A 24,528-nucleotide genomic window follows, 5' to 3' on the forward strand; every position below is an offset into this window, starting at 1 on the left:
ACCACACTTGGAGTACTGCGTGCAGTTCTGGTGTCCATATTTAAGAAAGGACGTACTGGCTCTCGAAGCAGTGCAGAGAAGGTTCACTAGGTTAATTCCGGGGATGGGTGGGTTGATATATAATGAGAGGTTGAGTAGATTGGTTCTCTACTCATTGGAGTTCCGAAGAATGAGAGGCGATCTTATTGAAACATATAAGATTGTGAAGGGGCTTGATCGGGTGGATGCGGGGAGAATGTTCCCAATGATGGGTGAAACTACGACTAGGGGGCATAATCTTAAAATAAGGGGATGCCGTTCCAGGACTGAGATGAGGAGAAATTTCTTCAGTCAGAGGGTAGCGGGGCTGTGGAATGTACTGCCCCAGAGAGCTGTGGAAGCTACTACACTCAATAAATTCAAAACGAAGATAGACATTTTCCTGGATAAAAATGGCATTAGGGGATACGGTGAGCGAGCAGGTAAGTGGACATGAGGCTAGGTTTAGATCAGCCATGTGATCTCCTGGACCAGTTTTCGATAGCCTGGATGGGTCGGAGAGGAATTTTCCAGATTTTTTCTCCTCAACTGGCAAATCGTTTTTTTTTTCCCCGGGTGATCACATGGGTTTGGGTGGGATGAATAATAAAATAAAATGGGCGGCATGGTGCCCTGTTGGATGGCACTGTTGCCTTGTGGGATTCGGTGAAAACTAGAGTTAAAATTGGATCAGCCATGATCTTGTCGAATGGCGGAGCAGGCTTGAGGGGCCGATTGGCCTACTCCTGCTCCTATCTCTTATGTTCTTATGTACCACTACTCTCTGGCATCTCCCATCCAGCCACTGTTGAATCCATTTTACTACTTCAATATTAATACCTAACGATTGAACCTTCCTAACTAATCTTCCGTGTGAAACCTTGTCAAAGGCCTTACTGAAGTCCATATAGACAACATCCAGTGCTTTACCCTCGTTAACTTTCCTAGTAACTTCTTCAAAAAATTCAATAAGACTTGCATGGGATACCTTATCAAATGCCTTGTTGAAATCCATACACACTACATCTACTGCTCTTCCTCAATCTGTTTAGTCACATCCTGAAAAAAATTCAATCAGGCTTGTAAGGCACGACCTGCCCTTGACAAAGCCATGCTGACTATTCCTAATCATGTTATACCTGTCCAAATGTTCATAAATCCTGCCTCTCAGGATCTTCTCCATCAACTTATCAACCACTGAGGTAAGACTCACTGGTCTATAATTTCCTGGTCTGTATTCCATCTGCCAGTTTTTGTCTATTCTTCCAATTTGGACTCCTTGGAGCCACATCTTGGCCGAAGACAGAGGAGATGAGGCCTGGGGACCGAACTGGGTATGGATGCATGGGTGGCCCCAAGATGAAGGGTGAATGGCCTCGTGAGTACTGGTATGAGGGGTGGGCAGTAGAATCAACGACCACCTGCCCCTGCTTCCCGTCAGTGGGCGGGGCCTTCCTGTCAGCAGAGACGGATCCCGTCCGGGCCTTCCTGTCAGCAGTCACGGATCCCGTCCGGGCCTTCCTGTCAGCAGACACGGATCCCGTCCGGGCCTTCCTGTCAGCAGTCACGGATCCCGTCCGGGCCTTCCTGTCAGCAGTCACGGATCCCGTCAGTGGGCGGGGCCTTCCTGTCAGCAGAGACGGATCCCGTCCGGGCCTTCCTGTCAGCAGACACGGATCCCGTCCGGGCCTTCCGACCGCGGGTGGGACCGCAGTTCCGGTCTCCCGTCAGCGTACAGCGATGGCCGATCTGGAGCGGGAAGTGGAGGCGCTGCCGGGCTTGGCGGCCGAGTTGACCTGCGCCATTTGCCTGGAGCTGCTGCAGGAGCCTGTGACAGCGCCGTGTGGCCACAACTTCTGTCGGGACTGCCTGTCGCTGTACTGGGCGGACGATCGCGTCGGCCTTAATGGCTTCAGCTGCCCGCAATGTCGCTGCCACTGGGCCCAACGGCCCGAGCTGCGTCCCAACCGCGTCCTCTGCACCGTGGTGGCGGGACTGGAGCGCGCCCGCTGCAATGCCGAGACCGTGGGCAAAGCTGAGGTCGAGTCCGGGCTCACCGTGCCCTGTGACGCCTGCCCGCCGGCCGCCGCCGCCGCGGCCCTCCGCTCCTGCCTTACCTGCCTGGCTTCATTCTGCGCCGAGCACCTGGAGCCGCACCAGCAGAGCCCAGCTCTCCGCTCGCACAGCCTTCGCCTGCCGCTGCCCGACCTCGCCGAACGCCGCTGCCCCAGCCATGGCAAGCTGCTCGAGTTCCGCTGCTGCCAGCACGGCGACTGCCTCTGTGCCGTCTGTTTGCTCGATCACCGAAGCTGCAGCACCGTGACGGAGGAAGAGGCCCGCGAGAAACACGAGGTGAGGCACAGGGGCTGAGGGAGGGGTGACCAGTGTAGAGAATGACGGGGGAGGGGGGCGGTGGAGAGGAGAAGGTGAGGGGAGTGTGGGGGAGGAAAGGCGGAGGGTGAGAGGGAAGAGGTGACAGGGCAGGGGTAGAGTGGAAGGGGTGTTAGGACAGTGAGGGAGACTTGGGGATGAAGGGACAGGGCTAGAGTAGAGAGGGTGACAAGAGAGGAGGGGATATTGGGGATGGCGACCGGTGGAGAGGTGAGGGCTAGGGTATGCAGTACGGTGGCATTTGAGGGTTGGAGGTACGATGGACACTGGCAGTCAGAACAAGCTCCGGTTGCATCAGTTAGTAGATTTGGAAGCTGCATTGTTACTAGATCTTTGGCTGTTGGTCTTGGATGGGATGTGGTGGATGGGAAAGACATTTGGGGTGGGGGAGGGAATGTAGGCCTAATGCAGGGGAATAGACTAGTCCCAATGGGCATGGATGTGTCAGTCCTGTTTTTGTCAAGCAACACCTTCTCTCTGCCATCACACACCTGGGAAGGAGTGAAGGTTGAGTCCCAGCTGAACCAAGACCTTGGGCACTGTGATAAAGGGGCAGGAGGGATTTATAGGGACCAGGTCATAATGGACTAGTGTAAACTGGACACAGTGTGTGTAAACTGGCCTTGTTTTTAAGTGAGGGTTATTAGAATGATGGCTGTTAGGGGCATTGTTCACATACAGTACCCGTGCTAGGACTTATGTGCATCACAGTGAGTTCACCACTGTTCCACTTCACCAGTGTTGAAACTGGATTCAGCAGGTTGCCTGGTTCTGCTCTTTGTTCTTTTCTGATAAGCAGTGTTTTATCTGATGTTTGTGTCACAGTGACGTACACAAAGTCAGCACAAGGTGGAGTGACACAGGTATGACCTGGGTTGTTAGCCACGTCACATACTGTACTTGAATTCTCCGTATCTGTGGAGCAGGTGTGCCAAAGGAACCTGGTGAGCAGTATTGGCTGCTATCTATACTGACGCCCTGAGGCTGGCGTGCTGGCCAAGGGTGAAGCTTAGTTATTTACACTGATGGGAGGAAGCCATTCCGCCCTCTAAGCTTGTCATGTCATTAAATCAGATCATGTAATTTGTATGCTGTGCCCCACCCCATCTAGTCCCAATTTCCTGCATTTGGCCCTTATCCTTTGAAGTTCTTCCCCTCTATCTACCAATCTAAATGCTGCTTAAATGCCGCTGCTTGCCTCAATCACTTCCTCTGGCAGCACAATCCGTTTCACCCTGTGTGTGAAACCATTGCCCCTCAGATCCCTTTTAAATCTTTTCCCCTCTCACCTTAAACCTGTACTTGCTAGTTTTGGACTCCCCTAACCTGGAGTAAAGACTGTAACCATCCACCTTATCCATACCCCTCATGATTTCAAACACTTTTGTAAGATCACCCCTTATTCTCCTATGTTCCAAGGAATAAAGGCACGCCTGTGGTCCTGGCAGCACGTTTGTAAATCCTTTTCTTTCACCTAGGTAGTTCTAAAGTAAGGACATGTTCGACACTGCATTGTGGGCCGCAGGGCCTGTAGTGTGCTCTATGTTTTCTACGTTTCTTTCCTGATGGGAGTTGTAGACAGGCCTCTGAACGGTAGCTGGGATGTGGGCTACAAATTACAACGGGAGATAGAAAAGTCTTGTCAACAGGGCAATATTATGAGATGGGGGATTTCAATATGCAGGTAGATTGGGAAAATCAGCTTGGTGCTGGATCCCAAGGGGTGGAATTTGTAGAATGCCTTTGAGGTGATTCTTTAGAGCAGCTATTCTGGACTGGGTGTTGCGCAATGAACTAGAATTGATTAGACAGCTTAAGGTAAGGAACCTTTAGGGGAAAATGATCATAATATATTTATCCTGCAGTTTGAGAGGGAGAAGCTAAAGTCAGATGTATCAGTATTACAGTTGTTATGTACTCGTGACATGACAGTGGTACCCTTGTCACGTGACTGGGGTTGAAGCTACACTGGACTTGAGGTAATGGTCTTGTGGTGGTGGAGTGACATCATTTTCCTGCCAGTAGAGATCATGTGACAGGTTTTTTTTACAGGTTATAAAAGGAAGACCCCACTCTGTGAGGGGGGGCAGTTCGTGGCTGGATTTGCCATGTTGACTTCATGCCACTGCGTGATTTAATGTGATGACCCAGTTTAGTTGAAAGATGAAGTTTTATCTAATGCCTAAAGTTTAAAAGGTCATTGCCAGCAGGTTCTTTACAATACTGCTAGTTTGAGAATCAGTGGAGAGTGAAGATCGGAGTTCGGGAGTTAAAGATCGAGGAGAATCTATTTCGACGGTGAAACGGGTTCGACCTTATTTAATCCTTATTCAGAAGGAATTCGTTGACTGTTATCGTGTTAATCTCTGCGGGATAGCAGAAGATCGAGGACAGTGTGATAAAGGAAAGGTCAGTGCCTTTAAGCCGTTTCGTTTCGTAAATTCTTCGTGGGAAAAGTTTGACACTGGGGATCGAAGCAAAACGACGTGAAAGAGAATTTAAATCGTCTTAAAAAGTCTCTCCCTTAAATGGACTGTGAGCATTTTTGAAATTTTGGCAATACTACTTTAAAGAACTGTTTTTGCAACATCGCTTTAAGAACTGTTTGAGCTGCATCGCTTTAAGAACTGTTTAAGCTGCTGCACAGCAGCTGATTTCCGGTCACGTTAGTGTTTGTTTACTTTTGGGGGGTTTGTTTTCAGTGTTTAATAAACATGTTATTTGTTATATGAACCCTTGCCAAACTCATATATTTATTGTTGCCTGAATACGTAACATAGTGCAGTAAACAGTACTACAGAGGCATGGGAGAGGAGCTGGCCAAAGTTGATTGGAAGGGAACACCAGCAGGACTGATGGCAGGTCAGCAATTGCTGGAGTTTCTGGGAGCAATTCTGAGACGTATGATAGATACATCCCAAAGAAGAATTAGTATTCTAAAGTCAGGAGGGCACAACTGTGACTGACAAGTCAAAACCAGCATAAAAGCCAATGATAGGGTATATAATAAAGCAAAAATAATGTGAAATTAGAGGATTGAGAAGCTTTTAAAAACAACAGAAGGCAACTTAAGAAGTCATAAAAAAGGAAAAGATGGAATATGAAAGTAAGCTAGCCAATAATATTAAAGAGAATACAAAAGGTTCTTCAGATATAAACGAGAGGTGAGGGTAGATGTTGAACCACTGGAAAGTGGCGCTGGAAAGGTAGTAATGGGGACAAGGAAATGGTGGACAAACCGAATAAGTATTTTGCATCAGTCTTCACTGTGGAAGACACTAGCAACATGCTGGATGTTCGAGAGTGTCGGGGGCAGAAGTGAGTGAAGTTGACATTACTGGGGAGAAGGTGCTTGGGAAACTGAAAGGTTTGAAGATAGATAAGTCACCTAGATCAGATGGTGTACCGCCCAGGGTTCTGAAGGAGGTGGCTGAAGAGATTGTGGAGGCAATAGTAATGATCTTTCAAGAACCACAAGATTCTGGAATGGTTCTGGAAGACTTGAAAATTGCAAATGTCACTCCACTTTTAAAGACGGAAGAGAGGCAGAAGCAAGGAATTGAGACTATTTAGTCTGACCTCCGTGGCTGGATAAAATGGGCCGGAAGTTAACATGGTTTCCATAAGGGAAAATCACGCCTGACAAATGTGTTGGAATTCTTTAAAGAAATAACAAGCAGGAAAGACAAAGGCAAATCAGTGGATGTTGTGTAATTGGATTTTCAGAAGGTGTTTGACAAGGTGATACATATCAAGCTGCTTAACAAGTTAAGAGCCCATGGTATTACAGGAAAGGTACCAGCATGATTAGAGAGAATTGGCTGATTGGCAGGAGGCAAAGAGTGGGAATAAAGGGAGACTTTTCTAGTTGGCTTCCAGTGAGTAGTGGTGTTCTCCTGAAGTCTGTTGGGACCAATTCTTTGATAAATTTAGTCAAGAAGAAAAAGGAAAGTATGTAAAGATTTGTAAGTTGGGATCAAATGAAGCACATGAGGAGTATAAAGAAGCCAGAGAAGAACAAAGGAAGGGACTTAGGAAAGCCAGGAGGGGCCATAAAAAGTTCTTGGCAAGTAGGATTAAGGTGAATCCCGACATTTTATACATTCATCGAGAGCGTGAGGATAACTATGAAGAGGGTGGGAGCTCTCAAGGATAAAGGGGGGAACATTTGTTTGGATGCAGAGAATAAGGTACTTAATGAGTACTTTGCTTCAGTATTTACCAAGGAAAAGAACATGGAGGACCAGGAGATCAGTGCTGAGTATAAATATGTTAGGGTGTTTATTCAGATTCAGTTTATTGTCATTAATAAACCACAAATACAATGCAGTTAAAAAATGAGACAATGTTCTCCGGAATGATATCATGAAAAAGCACAAAACAGACCACACAAGAAAAACCACATAACGTTTGGTAATCCCCAGTCCAGAGTCCGGAGAGGCTGCTGCTTATATCGCGCTACCGTCTTAGCACGTTCCCCAGAAAGGAACTACAAACCCATCAGACAAACCTAAAGCTACAAGACCTACACAAAACCACATAGTTACGTATAGTTATAGTTAACATATAGTTTCAACAGTGCAGACAATACCATAATTGATAAAAGACTAACTGACAAAGACCACATAATTATAACACATAGTTTCAAAAGTGCAAAGCAATGCTGTAATCTGATAAAGAGCAGTCCATGGCACGGTTTAAAAGAAAGTCTCAAAGGTCCTGACAGCCCATCATCTGACGCAGACGGTAGAAGGAAGAAAAACTCTTCCTGCCATGAACCTCCAGCGCCGCAGCTTGCCGATACAGCACTTTGGGAGCTCCGACCACAGCCAATTCCGAGTCTGTCCGAAAACTTCGAGCCTCTGACCAGCCCTCCAGCACCGAGCACCAACTCTGCCGAGCGCTTCGACCCTGGCACCAGCTGCCAAGCAACGGGCAAAGCTGAGGATTCGGGGCCTTACTCCCAGAGATTTTTCCAATTGCACAGTAGCAGCGGCAGCGAAACAGGCATTTCAAAAGTTTCACCAGATGTTCCTCCGTGCTTCACATGTCTGTCTCCATCAAATCAGGATTATACACAGCCCCTACTTACAGATAGCAGATATTAATTCCTGGAGTGGCTGCTGCACGCTGCGTCACACCGCCATCTTGTTAGAGGTCAAAGAGGAGGAAGTGTTGGCCTCCTAATAAGGTGGATCAGTCCCCAGGACCTAATGAGATTTACCCTAGGTTGCTGAGCTCTTGACAGGTACCTTCGTGTCATCTCTAGCCACAGGTGAGGTACTAGAAGACTGGTGAGTGGCTAATGTTGTACCTCTATTTAAGAAGGGAACAAGGAAAAATCCTGGGAACTATAGACCAGTGAGTCTCACATCAGTTGTAGGGTAATTGCTGGAGAAAGTTCTTAGGGATAGGATATATGAGCATTTGGAAGCCCATGGCCTAATTAGGGAGAACTAGCGCGGATTTGTGAGTGCTTGGTTGTGCCTTACCAACTTGAGTGAGCTTTCAGACAAAGTGACAAGGGAGATTGATGACGGTAGGGCAGTGGATGTTGACTACATGGATTTTGGTAAGTTATTTGACAAAGTTCCTCATGGAAGGCTAATCAAGAAGATTAAGATGCATGGGATCTTTGGCAAATTAGCTGTTTGGATTCAGAATTGGCTTGCACAAGTAAGACAGGGTTGTGGTTGAAGGGACTTATTCAAGCTGGAGGTCTGTAATTAGTGCAACACACACAAAATGCTGGTGGAATGCAGCAGGCCAGGCAGCATTTTGTGTGTGTTGCTTGAATTTCCAGCATCTGCAGATTTCCTTGTGTTGGTCTGTAATTAGTGGTATTTTGGAGGCATCTGTGCTGGGACCTGCTTTTGTGATATATGTACATGACCTGGATGAAAACGTAGATGTGTGGGTTGGTAAATTTGTTGATGATACCAAGACTGGTGCAGTTGTGAATAGTGTAGAAGACTGGCAAAGAGATAGCACAATATCGATCAGTTGCAGATATGGGCAGAGAAATGGCAGATGAAGTTTAACCCAGATAAATGTAAGGCGTTGCATTTGGTAGGGCAAATGCAATAAGACATGCACTGTTGCTGAGTAGAGAGATCTTGGGGTTCAAGTTCATAGCTCCTTGAAAGTGCCAACACAGGTCAATAAGGTGATTAAGAAGGCTTATAAATAGCTTTTATTAGACTTTGAGTTCAGAAGTCAAGCGGTTACGTCAAGAGTTAGGCCGCATCTGAAGTATTGTGTATGGTTCTGGTTGCCCCGTTATAGGAAGGATGTTGAGGCTTTGGAGAGAGTGAAGAAGAAGTTTACCAGGATGCTGCCTGGTTTAGAGGGCACATACAGGTGTCACCCCCCCCCCCTTACAAAGGTAGAGCGTTCCTATGAAACATTTCTTAAGCCAAAATGACGTAAAGTGAAGAACATTAATTCATATGGGAAAAATTTTTTGTAAAAGTGAAAATCCTCTTTGTAATGCAAAAACAGGTTACTAATGTAGGTCTTTTGTAAAAGTGAAGTGGTGTAAAGCGAACATTCATAAAGCAGGGGGCACCTTTACTAACATGAGAGGCTGGATAAACTTGGCTTGTTTTCTCTGGAGCTCCGGAGGCTCAGGGGAGATTTGACAGAGGTTTACAAGATTTTGATAGGCATATCTAGAGTGGACAAAGAGTATCCCTTTTCCAGAGTTGAAATGTCTAATAGCAGAGATATGGATTGAAGGTGAGAAGGATGTAAGGGTTTGTTTTTTTAATTTGGAGTCGTGAATGCCTGCAATATTCTGCCTGTTGTGGTGTTTGAGGCAAATATATTGGAGGGTTTTAAGAGACATTTAGATAGGCACATGGATGTAAGGAAGATGGAGGGGGAGGGATATGGACATGGTGTAGGTAGGAGGGATTAGTGTTTGGGTGTTTTTGATTTGATTTTTAGCTGGTTTGGCACAACATTGTAGGCTGAATTCACTGTTCTTTTGCTATCCTTTCTATGTTGTATGAAAGAAAATTTAAAAATCTGAGATGAAAAGGCACTCTGGAGTTCCCATACAGGATTTCCTGAAGGTTAATTTAGAGGTTCAGTCAGTGGTGAGAAAAGCAAATGCAGTGTTAGCATTCATTTCAAGAGGACTAGAATATAAAAGCAGGGATGTAATAGTCAAGTCACTTTTATTATCATTTTGACCAAAACTGCTGGTACAGTACATAGTAAAAATGAGACAAAGTTTTTTCAGAACCATGGTGTTACATGACACAGTGCAAAAACGAGACTGAACTGCGTAAAAACCAACACAGGAAAAAAAACTACACTAGACTATACCGGAGTAAATGAGGTGCTCAAGGTACATAAAGAATGTAAAAGGAACCTTAAGAAGGAAATTAGAAAAGCTAAAAGAAGATATGAGGTTGCTTTGGCAAGTAAGGTGAAAATAAATCCAAAGGGTTTCTACAGTTGTATTAATAGCAAAAGGATAGTGAGAGATATAATTGGTCCCTTAGAGAATCAGAGTGGACAGCTATGTGTGGAGCCAAAAGAGATGGGGGAGATTTTGAACAATTTCTTTTCTTTGGTATTCACTAAGGAGAAGGATATTGAATTGTCTAAGGTAAAGGAAACAAGTAGAGAAGTTATGGAAACTATGATGATTAAAGAAGTGGAAGTACTGGTGCTTTTAAAGAATATAAAAGTGGATAAGACTCCGGGTCCTGATAGGATATTCCCTAGGACCTTGAGGGAAGTTAGTGTAGAAATAGTAGGGGCTCTGATAGAAATATTTCAAATGTCATTAGAAATGGGGATGGTGCCGGAGGATTGGCGTATTGCTCGTGTGGCTGCTTTGTTTAAAAAGGGTTCTAAGAGTAAACCTAGTAATTATTGGCCTGTAAGTTTGACATCAGTGGTGGGTAAATTAATGGAAATATTCTTAGAGATGGTATATATAATTATCTGGATAGACAGGGTCTTATTAGGAATAGTCAGCATGGATTTGTGCGTGGAAGGTCATGTTTGACAAATCTTACTGAGTTTTTTGAAGAGGTTACTAGGAAAGTTAACGAGAGTAAAGCAGTGGATGTTGGCTATATGGACTTCAGTAAGGCCTTTGACAAGGTTCCACACGGAAGGTTAGTTAGGAAGGTTCAATCGTTAAGCATTAATATTGAAGTAGTAAAATGGATTCAACAGTGGCTGGATGGGAGATGCCAGAGAGTAGTGGTGGATAACTGTTTGTCAGGTTGGAGGCCGGTGACTAGTGGTGTGCCTCGGGGATCTGTACTGGGTCCAATGTTGCTTGTCATATACATTAATGATCTGGATGATGGGGTGATAAATTGGATTAGTAAGTATGCAGATGATACTAAGGTCGGTGGCGTTGTGGATAATGAAGTAGGTTTTCAAAACTTGCAGAGAGATTTAGGCCAGTTAGAAGAGTGGGCTGAAAGATGGCAGATGGAGTTTAATGCTGATAAGTGTGAGGTGCTACATTTTGGTAGGACTAATCAAAATAGGACATACATGGTAAATGGTAGGGCATTGGGGAATGCAGTAGAACAGAGTGATCTAGAAATAATGGTGCATCGTTCCCTGAAGCTGGAATCTCGTGTGGATAGAGTGGTCAAGAAAGCTTTTGGTATGCTGGCCTTTATAAATCAGAGCATTGAGTAGAGGAGTTGGGATGTAATGTTAAAATTGTACAAGGCATTGGTGAGGCCAAATTTGGAGTATTGTGTACAGCTCTGGTCACCGAGTTATAGGAAGAATGTCAACAAAATAGAGAGAGTACAGAGGAGATTTACTAGAATGTTAGCTGGGTTTCAGCACCTAAGTTACAGAGAAAGGTTGAACAAGTTAGGTCTTTATTCTTTGGAGCGTAGAAGGTTGAGGGGGGGGCATGATAGAGGAGTTTAAAATTATGAGAAGGATAGATAGAGTTGACATGGATAGACTTTTTCCATTGAGAATAGGGGAGATTCAAACAAAAGGACATGAGTTGAGAGTTAATGGGCAAAAGTTTAGGGGTAACACAAGGGGGAACTTCTTTACTCAGAGTGGTAGCTGTGTGGAACTAGCTTCCAGTAGAAATAGTAGAGACAGGTTCGATTTTGTCATTTAAAAAAAAATGGATAGGTATATGGACAGGAAAGGAATGGAGAGTTATGGGCTGAGTGCAGGTCCGTGCGACTAGGTGAGAGTAAGCGTTCAGCACGGACTAGAAGGGCCGAGATGGCCTGTTTCCGTGATTAATTGTTATTGGGACAAGTATTCTTTTAGGTAGAGAGGCTAGAGAGGCTCCAGTGGATTTAAACTAGATATGAGGGGGGGAGGGGAACCAGAGTGTAGGAACAGATGTATGGGAGAAGAAAGAAAAAGAAGGCAGTGAAGTTCTTTGTACTATTGAAGATAAACAGAGAGGAAGAGGTGGAGAATTTCTTAAATGCATTTATTTTAATGCTAGGAGCATTGTAAGAAAGGTGGATGAGCTTAGAGCATGGATTGATACCTGGAAATATGATGATGTAGCTATTAGTGAAACATGATTGCAGGAGAGGTGCAATTGACAACTAAGTATTTCTGGATTTCGTTACTTCAGGTGTGATAGAATCGGAGGGACAAGAGGGGGAGGTGTGGTGTTGTGTTGCTTGTCAGGGAAAATATTACAGCGGTGCTCTGGCAGGATAGATTAGAAGGCTCGTTGAGGGAGGCTATTTGGGTTGAATTGAGGAATGGGAAAGGTGTAGTAACACTTATAGGGTGTATTATAGACCACATAATGGGGAGCGAGAATTGGAGGAGCAAATCTGCAAGGAGCTAGCAAATATTTGTAGTAAGCACAGGGTTGTGATTGTGGGAGATTTTGTTTTTCCACACATAGACTGGGAAGCCCATACTGTAAAAGGGATGAATGGTTTGGAGTTTGTAAAATGTGTGCAGGATAGTTTTTTGCAGCAATACATAGAGGTACCAACTAGAGAAGGGGCAGTGTTGGATCTCCTGTTAGGGAATGAAATAGGTCAGGTGACGGAGGTATGTGTTGGGGAGCACTTTGGGTCCAGTGATCACAATGCCATTAGTTTCAATATAATTATGGAGAAGGATAGTACTGGACCCAGGATTGAGATTTTTTATTTGGAGAAAGGCGAACTTTGAGGAGATGCAGAAGGATTTAGCAGGACTGGATTGGTAGAATTTGTTTTAGGGGAAGGATGTAATAGAGAAATGGCGGTCATTTAAAGGTGAAATTTTGAGGGTACAGAATCTTTATGTTCCTGTTGGGTTGAAAGGAAAGTTTACAGTTCTGGTCACTGAATTATAGGAAAGATGTCAACAAAATTGAGAGAGTACGGAGGAGATTTACTAGAATGTTACCTGGGTTTCAGCACCTAAGTTACAGAGAAAGATTGAACAAGTTCGGTCTTTATTCTTTGGAGTGTAGAAGGTTGAGGGGGGACTTGATAGAGGTATTTAAAATTATGAGGGGGATAGATAGAGTTGACATGGATAGGCTTTTTCCATTGAGAGTAGGGGAGATTTAAACAAGAGGACATGAGTTGAGAGTTAGGGGGCAAAAGTTTAAGGCTAACATGAGGGGGAATTTCTTTACTCAGAGAGTGGTAGCTGTGTGGAACGAGCTTCCAGTAGAAGTGGTAGAGGCAGGTTCGGTATTGTCATTTAAAGTAAAATTGGATAGGTGTATGGACAGGAAAGGAATTGAGGGTTATGGGCTGAGTGAGGGTCAGTGGGACTGACTAGGTGAGAGTAAGCATTCGGCATGGACTAGAAGGGCCGAGATGGTCTGTTTCCATGCTGTAATTGTTATATGGTTACATGGTTATATGGTTATGTAGACTACAGACCTACTCAGGACTGCGTAAAGTGCGCAAAACAGTGCCAGCATTACAATAAAGAATAAACAAGACAATAGGGCGGTAAGGTGTCAGTCCAGGCTCTGGGTATTGAGGAGTCTGATAGTTTGGGGGAAGAAACTATTACATAGTCTGGTTGTGGGAACCTGAATGCTTTGGTGCCTTTTCCCAGACGGCAGGAGGGAGAAGAGTTTGTATGAGGGGTGCGTGGGGTCCTTTATAATGCTGCTTGCTTTGCGGATGCAGCGTGTAGTGTAAATGTCCGTAATGGCGGGAAGAGAGACCCCGATGATCTTCTCAGCTGACCTCGCTATCCGCTGCAGGGTCTTGTGATCCAAGATGGTGCAGTTTCCGAACCAGACAGTGATGCAGCTGCTCAGGATGCTCTCAATACAACCCCTGTAGAATGTGATGAGAATAGGGGGTGGGAGATGGACTTCCTCAGCCTTCGCAGAAAGTAGAGATGCTGCTGGGCTTTCTTCACTATGGAGCTGGTATTGAGGGACCAGGTGAGATTCTGCGCAAGGTGAACACCAAGAAATTTGGTGCTCATAACGATCTCTACCAAGGAGCCATCGATATTCAGCGGGGAGTGGTCGCTCCGTCCCCTCTTAATATTGAGGCTTTATAAGGTACCGCCTATCCTCGTTATACCAGTGGGGGTGGGGGAAGATACGTTCCTCGCCGTTGACGCATAATGTGAATATTTAAATAGAGAAAATAGGGATGCGTTCCAGAGGGCTTCCTAGATATGTTTTATCTGTAATTTATTCAGATTTTCATACCGATATGACACAAAAGCAGTACCACAAGGCAGCATTCATATTATATTTCATCAATTTAAGGTAATATTCAATGTAATAAATCATATAAAGTTAACATACTAGGGTGTACAGTACTTTCAACAGTGGCAGGTGTGTTTGCTCTGGGAGATGAGTGGTTGTTCTGTGTCGGGCAGCTTTACGTGGATAAGGTGCATGGATGGTTGTGGTTGTCAGGATCACAGCAAGCACAGCAAGGGGTGAAGGAAGACTCACAGAACTTTTAGAACTGCTGGCACCAGTTTGAATAAAGTGGTGAGGGTTGTCTGCTTGGCAGCATTTTGTTTTTCAGCATAGGGAAGAAGGGTTGATGGCAGGGAACGACTGAAATGCTGACTCCGTTCTAAACTTGGGTCCATATCCATCGCCATTTGTGCCAAGTGTTCCAACTTCCACCATTCCCTCACCATTGGTGAACTCCCGGGATTTTCAAAATCGTCTGTTGCTTGCAGCATCTGAGAGACAGTTCGCCTTGAATGTGGATCACGCCTTGGTCGAATGATTGAATCAGCGATGTTGTGTTAGGCGGCAGGAAATGTACTGTTATGTTAGGATGAAAGCTGTCCAAATGTTTTAGGATGGGCTGGTGCATTGTCAAGCAACAAAAGAACTTTAAAGGCAAGATTCTGTTCCAGGCAGTAGCGTCCCAGAGCTGTGTTACCTTCACCTGATGCTGCGCTGTTTATAATTTCTAACTTTCTTTCAAGTGTTAAAGCAGTTCTCTGCCACTCGGCTGATGGTCCAGGACATGATATCGGACGCTTAGGAGGCATAGTTAAACATTTCAAGCACAAAATCGCTGCACCATAGGTAAAACCAACAGAAGCTTAAGAGCGCAAAATCGCACATCCACACCTTACCAAAACCAATGCGAGACTGGCGGGAGTGAGACTGTGAGGTGCGCGCATGTGACTTGTATTGGCGGGAAAGCGGTGCTCCTCGCATAATTGTGAGTTCTGGACGCATATAAGGAGACATTGGTAGAAATAGTTTCTTCGCATAACTGTGAATCTGCATAGTCTGAAGACCCATATAACAAGGATAGGTGTACTGGTTAGGTCTCACTTGGAGTTTTGTGACTGGTTTTTGTCCCCTACCTTGGAGGGGATGGGCTGTCATAGGAGAAGGTTCGGAGGAGGTTTGCAGAATGATTCCAAGAATGAGAGGTTTACCATATGTAATATTGACGTAGGTTAATGTGTTTGTTAAGTGATTTAAAAAAAAACAGATTGCAAATAAGGTATTAATTATTTATTTGCAAGCATAGAACATAGAAATCTACAGCACATTACAGGCCCTTCGGCCCACAATATCATCCCGACCATGCAACCTTCTCTAGAAACTGCCTAGAATTTCCCTAGCGCATAGCCCTCTATTTTTCTAAGCTCCATGTACTTATCTAAGGGGCTGTTAAAAGACCCTATTGTATCCGCTTCCACCACTGCCACCAGCAGTGCATTCCACGCACCTACCACTCTCTGTGTGAAAAACCTACCCGTGACATCCATTCGGTAGCTATTTCCAAGCACCTTAAAACTATGCCCCCTTGTGTTAGCCATTTCAGCCCTGGGATAAGGCTCTAACTATCCATACGATCAATGCCTCTCATCATCTTATACATCTCTATCAGGTTACCTCTCATCGTATTGCATTGAAATGTTGCTGCTAAGTTAACAAATTTAATGTCACATGCCACTGATAATAAACCTGATTCTGATTTTGATTCTGTATCTCCTCTGCATGCTCTCTATAGTATCCACATCCTTATTGTAGTGAGGCGACTAGATCTGAACACGTGGGGCCTTTGGTGCCATGTCCAATCAAGAACCTATCAATCTGTGCTATAATTACACCCAATGACTTGGCCTCCACAGGTACATGTGACAACAAATCCCAGAAATTCACCACCCTTTGGCTAAAGAAATTTCTCTACATCTCTGTTTTGAAAGGGTGCCCCTCTATCCTGTGCCCTCTTGTCCTAGACTCTCCCACCATGGGAAACATCCTTTCCACATCTATTCTGTCTAGGTCTTTCAGCATTTGAAAAGTTCCAATGAGATTCCCCCCTCATCCTTCTGAATCCCAGCGAGTACAGACCCGGAGCTATTAAACGCTCCCTGTATGATAACCCTTTCATTCCTGGAATCATCTTTGTGAACCTTCCTTTGGACCCTTTCAAATGCCAGCACATCTATAAAGCCTCAGCATCACCTCCTTGGTCTTATATTCTAGACCTCTTGAAATGAATGCTAACCACCAACTCAACCTGAAAGTTAAGCTTCAGCGTGCTCTGCACAAGGAGGACTCCCAAGTCCTCTGCATCTCAGATTCATGGATTTTCTATCCATTTAGAAAATAGTCTGCTTATTTATTTCTACTACCGAAGTGCATGACCATGCATTTTCCAACATTATATTTCATTTGCCACTTTCTTGCCCATTCTCTAATCTGTCTAAGTCCTTCTGCATCCTACCTGTTTCCTCAATACTGCCTGTCCCCCCCACCAATCTCCGTATCATCTGCAGTCTTGGCAACAAAGCCATCTATTCCATCATCCAAATCATTTATACACAGCATAAGAAGAAAGCATTTCAACACCGGCCCTGCAGAACACCACTAGTCACTGGCAGCCAACCAGAAAAGGATCCTTTTATTCCCACTCGCTGCCTCCTACCAATCAGCCAATGCTCTAACCATGTTAGTAACTTACCTGTAATACCATGGGCTCTTAACTTGGTAAGCAGCCTAATGTGTAGCACCTTGTCAAAGGGCTTCTGAAAGTCCAAATACAGGTAGTCCCCGAGTTACGAACGTCTGACTTACGGACAACTAGTACTTACGAATGTCCAACTTATGGACAACTCGTACTTACGAACCGAGGAAGAACACCCTCTGCCATTTTAAGTCGGATTGCGACGCAGTCGGCCATTTTAAGTCGTTGCTGTTGATACTGTTGAGTGTTTAACTTTGTATTTGGCTTAAAATTTTCTTAGTATGATTCACCCTGACCCCCCCCCCCCCCCATTCCGGTCAGCTGGTGGCGCAGTCAGATCAGCACCGGGCTAGAGAACGGAGGTTCCTGAGTTCGATTTAGTGACAGATCGCTCCCGTGCCGGGTTGATGTCGATCCAGTGACTCCTGTACCATCCGTGCTGGGTTGATGTCGAGTTCGCAACTCGACCTCGTAAAAAAAAACACTGCAACCTCCAGTTTAAATTCTCACGTGGAATATTGTGGAGGATCAAATAACCAAACCCAGCACAGCCTCCACTTGTCCCATTTAACCTGTCTCAGTGCAGTGCAGTTTAGGACTCCGGGAATTTAGTGCTGTGGTCCTTAGGACCCAGCGGACCTCGGGAGCCGGTACAGGTCAGGAGTCACCGCCCGCAGTGTTTCTGTTCCATTGGCGGGATTGAAAATAAAGTGGAAATGATAAAGTGTTTGGAAAGAGGTGAAACGCCATCGGTCATTGGAAAAGTGTTAGGCTACAGTCGGTCAACAATCGGAACAATTTTAAAGGAAAAGGGATAAAATGAGAATAATGGAGCATAAAGGCCTTGCCCCGATGAAAGCTACAATTATTACTAAGCAACGCAGTGGTTTAATTATTGGAATACATATGTTTCTTAAGTGTTTTATATGCATAGAAAGGTAAAATATATACTATATACTAAGACAAACGTTTGACTAACTGACGCTAAATAATATCCGCTGTACTTGTTCTGACTTGCGTACAAATCCGACTTAAAGATGGGCTCAGGAACAGAACTCGTGCATAACCTGGGAACTGCCTGTATACAACATCCACTGCATCCATTTATCTATCCTACTTGTAGTATCCTCAATCCCCACTAAACTACATGCAGTATAAAACACGATGTCCAATACCCAGTACTGTATAAGAAAGCAGTCTTGTTAGTAAAGGCAACTTTTAGGATTGCTCCCCAAACATTCTAATCGTTCTAAAATTGTTAATTTCAAATTTCCAATTTAACTGCCTACCAAAGAGCAACTTCCCTGAATGCCCATTTCACTTTGTAACATTGGTATCTCATCTCTGGAATAGAAATGCACAAATTTCCATCTCAACCTAGATTACACAATGCCAGTGTAGAATCTGGGTTTCTCTAAAACTCAATTCCATGAAAAACAAATAGACAAGACAAAACACAAAAATCCATGAGTATACTGTTCTTCTCTCAGAACCTTCCACAAATAACTGCAAAACTTAGAATAAACAGTTAATTCCCACAGTGAAAACTTTTACACGTTTTTTGAAGAACCAAGAAGAAGAAAAAAAAACTGGGTGTGGACTGCTGACACATTAACACACTGATGTGCAGCCTCTTGAAACAGTCTTTGTGCTCTCTCTCATGCACACACACATACGAAACTGACTCGTGTGGCCAGACCTCGCACATTTCTCCGCATTCAAATCATTCATGTTATTTACAGGGAATGACACTCGCCCTCCCTACACCGATGAGGCACGAAGGCGCTAACCAACCTCCAATTCTCACTGCTGCCGAAGGTCAGCCTTGGCCCTTTGTAGAGAATCCTGAGTGGATTGCAAGGAACCTGGCAGAGGACAAAAGGAGCCCTTATTCCTCCTTAACGGCCTCCCTTTCTCGCTTTCATTGGCAGTGCTCCCTCCATATTGCATAGAAGGTGGGAGTGGGAACCCCATTTACCTGCTCCTCGGGAACCCTAACTTTGAGCAATGCTTAAAATCATTTCTTTACAGGACATGCAGGATCCTCCACTCTCTGTCTGTTTATCCAACTTCTGTACCTGGCTAAGTTTATTCCTTTCTACATAGAGTAAACTGTGTAATAATTGGATTGCTGTACGATCAGCAGCTGGTGCTATTAAAGACAGTGCTACCCCTGTTATTTGGGAATCTGGCAACGTAATGTCATGTCCTGTCATTCCAGAGGTTAATTCAACATCCTCTGACGGGTTATCACTATCACTATATACCGTAATTCTGTGATAAAAGCCCACTGGTGGAGAACTTTTGCCCCTTCCACTGTGTTCCATTCTGCTTGGAGTATTAAATTCCATTCAGAGAGAGAACTGAACCGCTGCTACTATTCGATCCTATAGTGATGCCAAGTGCTCAGGAGAAGCAAGTAGTGTTCTCAGGGCATTGTTGATCATGTGTTGGGATGATAGCCTCCCTAAAGCACTCACATCTCTGTTAGGTAGGATCACACTGGTACCCCACCTCATCCCATATCCACAATAACCACACTGCCAGAGACTCCCCAGGCTTCTAGTTCATTCTTTAGCAGAGAACTCCCTTATCTCTGTTGTCTCAAAGGGGCCCATTGTACCATCTCCCACACATTCCTAATCCTCCTCATCCTCTTGTGGGAAGAAGAAGACGCAGGGCAATGCCCCTCCATGGTGGGTGGTCACTGCCCTGGCCTGCACTGTTTTGGATACACAGGGGAGAGGGCAATCATTTTGAGGGGTCATTCAGTTTCATCATCCAGTCAGATATCCCCATCACTCAGTCCCACATTAGGATCATCGCCCCCCACCCCCAGCATTAAATCTTGAACCTTAATAGGATCAATCTGTGAACAGTGCACAGTGCATAATGCTGTAGCTTCATTAGCTGACAAGTTATCTCTATATTCTGATCTTCAAACTTTGCAGCCCGGGTCTGGCCCATCACCAGTGATTCTATCTGTATGGTACAACGCTGATTTAGGTCCTTCTGAATGCCGAGTAACTGAATCTTCTTGACCAACCTCCATGCAGGATCTTGTCAAATTCCTTCCTAAAATCCATGAGGACAACATTCATTACCTTGCCTTCATCAATTTTCCTGGTAACTTCCTTGAAGATGGTGAGACACAACCAACCATGCATGAAGCCATACTGACTATCCCTAGTTAGTCCATGTCTATCCAAGTACTCTTGTCTCTTAGGATACCTTCTAGTAACTTTCCCATTACTGATGTCAGGCTCACCAGCCAATAATTTCCTAGTTAATTTTCAGAGCCTTTCTTAAACAGCAGAAGAACATTGGCTATCCTCCAATTCTCTGATACCTCACCTGTCGCTAAAGTGATTTAAATATTTCTGCTAGGGCTCCAGCATTTTCTTCACTTGTCTCCCACAGGGTCCAGGAGAACACTTTGTCAGGCCCTAGGGATTTATCCAACCTAATTTGCCTCAGGATAGCATTCACCACATCCCCTGTAAGTTGTATATGGTCCATGAAGTTGATGCCGCTTTCCCTCATTTCTATAGACCCTGTGTCTGTCTCCTGAGTAAATACAGATGCAAAGAATTAATTTAAGATCTCACCCATCTGTTTAGAGTTCACACATGAATTACCATTCTGATCTTCCATAGGACCAATTTTCTCCCTTGTAATCCTTTTTCTCTTAATATATCTGTAGAATCTCTTAAAATTCTCCTTCACCGTGTCTGCTATGGGAACCTTGTGCCTTCTTTTGGCCATTCTGACTTCATTTTTTGAGTGTTCTTTTGCTTTTCTTGCCTACTTGCCTACTTGCCTATATCTGCTATGCACCTCCTTTTTTCTTCTTAACCAGGGCCTCAATATCTCTTGCAAACCAAGGTTCTTTAAAAATGTGATCTTTACCTTTTATTCTGACAGGCACATTAAAGCTTTGTACTCTCAAAATGTGACTTTTGAAGGCCTCCTCTTTACTAAATACACATTTACCAGAAACAGCCTGTCCCAATCTACACTTGCTAGATCCTTTCTGATGCCATTAAAATTGGCCTTTCTCCAAATTAGAATCTCATCCCACAGACCAGACTTTATCTTTTTGCATATTTACTTTGAAACAAATGGTTTTGTGATCACTGGATACAAAATGTTCCTCTATACAAACTTCTGTCACCTGCCCTGTCTCATTTCCCAATAGCAGATCAAGTATCTCACTCTCTCATTGGGACTTGTACATACTGATTAAGGAAACTTTCCTGAGTACATTTGACAAACTCTTTCCCATCTAGTCTTTTAACAGTCTGCGATCTACAAATATGTTCCTCTAAATCCCTGACAGTTGGGTGGACTGTGATACAGCCCCATTAATGTGGTTAGATCTTTCTTACTTTTCAGTTCTACCCATAAAGTCTCACTAGCTAAATTCTTCAGTCTGGCCTGACGGAGGAATGCCATGACATTTTCCCTGGCTAGTATCGCCACCCCTCCTTCATTAATCTCTACTACTCTTTCTCATCTAAAACAATGGAACCCCAGAATATTGAGTTTCTAGTCCTACCCATTCTGCAACCAAGTATCACTACTGGCTACAATGTCATTTTTTCATTTATCTATGCCCTGAGCTCATCTGCCTTTCCAATGATGCTTGTTGAGTTCTGCTCATTTGGGCAATGTAAGCATGTAGTTGGAATGTTCACTTTCCCCATATGGGCATGCGCACGAGGATCACGGTGGGGGCAGGGGTATGGTTGGTAAGAAAATGGCAGCCTTATGTACTAACTAAATGGAGAGAGTAAAGTTGTTATAATGAAAGAACATCTTGACTTTGTTGGTTGAACATTAACATTGGTAGCAGAGGATGGTTACCACCTATAGGATCCCACCAACATTCGATGAGAGCAAGCCTTACAAAAACTGGAGAAATGAAATTGGAATATGGATTCATGTTATGGAGCTCAAGAAGAAGAAGCAGTTGTACTGTCATTTTTGGGAAGAGTAAGAGAGACTGCGATGGGAATATCAGTGGAAAACTTGAACAACGATGACGGTATGACTACGCGAATAATGCACTTGACTTGGTTTTTCTGAAGGAAGAAAAGAATTGGATTTATGAGGCATATTCAGACTTCAGTAAAATTTCCAGAGAGAGTTCTATAAATACGGCTGAATATATTGATTTTGAACAAAAGTACAGTTGCATACATAAATACAAAATGGAACTTCCTGTTGCAGGATTAGCTTTTAAATTGTTGGATACTGATTGTCTAAAGGACAGACAGCTAACTTTAACTTATATTTGCATCTATGAAATCGACAGTGAAGAGGATTTTTGGAGAGAAGGCTGCCAAGACAACAGTTGGCATTAATTTGGGTCAGGAAATGGCATATTTCACCGAGCAGATATGAGAGAATAGCGAGTGACCAGACAAGGGCATAATTACCTGGCACAAATCCACTAGTCAACTGCGGAAGGTGATTAAAATGTGCTGTTTGTCAGAGAATTTGCCACTGGACAAAAACTTTCCACACAGAACCAGACGTTAAGATAATTGAAGAACATCTGAAGATGTAGAAGAGTGCTGTATAACATTGTTTGCAAAGGCATCACTCATGTCTGATGCAGAAATTTTGACAATAGGATCTATAGGATATGCTGTTATTGATACAGCATGCACATGAAGTGTTTGGGAAAAAATAACTGATAGCTACGTAAGTGAACTAAACCAGAATGAAGTGCATAAACTGGTGAACACAAATACACCCAGTAACAAAGCATTCACATCTGGAGATGGAAAGGTTGTACAATCTACCAAAAGAGTGAAAGTTCCCACAAAAATAGAGATAACAAAATGTTACATTGAAACAGAGGTGGTACCAGTGAACATTCCATTGCCCTTGAGTAAAACGTCCATAAAGAAAGCAGGGTGGGGGGGGTTCAGTACTGGACATGGAGAATGACCAAGCAGTGATGTTTCAACATTCACTGTCTCAAGCTCTGGACATTCTAGAAGTCTGTGTGAATCTCAGATGGTGATGAGAGGGCATACAGGAGCAAGATATACCAGCTAGTTGAGTGATGTCGCAGCTACAACTTTGCACTCAAGGTTAGTAAGACCAAAGAGCTGATTGTGGACTTCAGAAAGGGTAAGATGAGGGAACATACACCCGTACTCTCAGAGGTGGGGAGAGTGAACAATTTCAAGTTCCTGAGTGTTAATATCTGAGGACCAAACCTGATCCCAACATATTAATGCAGTTATAAAGAAGGCAAGAAAGAGTTTGAGGAGATTTGGTATGTCACTTAAAACACTCAAATTTCTACAGATGTACTGTGGAGAGCATTCTAACTGGCTGCATCACCGTCTGGTATGGAGGGGCTACTGCACAAGATTGAAGTAAGCTACAGAGTTGTAAAATTAGTCAGCTCCTTCTTGGGCACCAGCCTCCTTTTTATCCAAGACATCTTCATGGAGCGATGCCTCAAAAAGCTGATGTCCATCATTAAGGACCCCTACCACTTAGGACATGTCCTCTTCTCATTGTTACTATCAAGAAAGAAGTAAAGAAGCCTGAAGGCACACACTCAGTGATTCAGGACCAGCTTCTTCCCCTCCGCCATCTGGTTTCTGAATGGACATTGACTCCATGAACACTGTTTTTGCGCTACTTATTTAATTTAATTACCTTATACATAATACATTTAGCTTTTTTCTTTTATATTATCATGTATTGCTTTGTACTGCTGCCGCAAAATTAACAAATTTCATGACCTCGGCTAGTTATATTAAATTTAATTCTGATAAAGACATTACTAAGAATCAATGTGCGAATGAGGTACTAAATGTCACAGAGAACATGACCTCAGATGAGAAATGTAAAGTGGTCCTCAAGCTTCACATGCAGTTAGGAAACGCTTTGACTGCAGAAACTGCTCAGTAGTTCACGAAACAAAGATGCAGACTATTTTTTCCAAGTTTCATTGCTGGTAGCGTTGTAAACACAAAGAAACCCTTGAAGATAGTATAAGAAAAAACTTCATCCATTCCTGGATAAGTGTGTAAGGCCCACCTCACAAAATATTCACTGATAATAGAAGTGAATTTAATAATGAATTCAAAGATATGGTGGAAAACTTTAACATTGAAACAGCAGCATATAGTCTAATGGGCTTCTGGAGCATGCACAATGTACGTGGCTGCTGCCCATATCAACTTAATGTTCTCTCGGAATCCAAACCTTCCCTCTGTACTGGCTGACAGCCACCTGCTCTAGAGGGTATTATAAGGAATGAATGGGCTGGGAAATATTTCAGCATTGTATGCATCAAGGAAGGCTTTTATTGAAGCAGAGTGTTCAGAGAGAATTTGAAGAGCGCTGAGGGGCACAGCTCTGTCCTACAGATGAGGAATATGAGATGGGGACAAAGAGCAGGCTGTAGAGAATGGAAAGGTCCTGGAGCTATCATTGATTAGGGTGGAGTTGTGTTATTAGTGAGACATGGAGGTACATACATGAAGTTGATTCCAGACAATGTAAACCACAAACTGAAGACCATCAGAGCTTGATGGAGAATGATACAAAACATGAACAGCACTTACTTGATACGGCGTCGCATAGCACCAATAGTGCTGAGGACCAGCAGTGGCACAGACAGTGCTGAAGAGAATGCAGTTGTGAACTCAACAGACTTACTTGAACAGGAATCATCACA

The 24,528-nt window shown here is 43.9% G+C and overlaps 1 protein-coding gene across 2 annotated transcripts in view; it reads left to right on the plus strand.

The window, feature by feature from the left end:
• Window positions 1–1,347: 1,347 nt before the first annotated feature.
• The window catches only part of trim25 (tripartite motif containing 25), a 110,627-nt gene continuing 87,446 nt past the window's right edge, over window positions 1,348–24,528 (plus strand). For both annotated transcript variants that reach the window (XM_059948136.1, XM_059948137.1), the window contains exon 1: window positions 1,348–2,370. In XM_059948136.1, coding sequence (XP_059804119.1) covers window positions 1,363–2,370 — 1,008 coding nt within the window. In that variant the 5' untranslated portion in view covers window positions 1,348–1,362. The remainder of the gene's footprint in view (window positions 2,371–24,528) is intronic.

This window comes from Hypanus sabinus, chromosome 23 (genome assembly GCF_030144855.1).
Source record: "Hypanus sabinus isolate sHypSab1 chromosome 23, sHypSab1.hap1, whole genome shotgun sequence".
Classification (NCBI taxonomy): domain Eukaryota; kingdom Metazoa; phylum Chordata; class Chondrichthyes; order Myliobatiformes; family Dasyatidae; genus Hypanus; species Hypanus sabinus.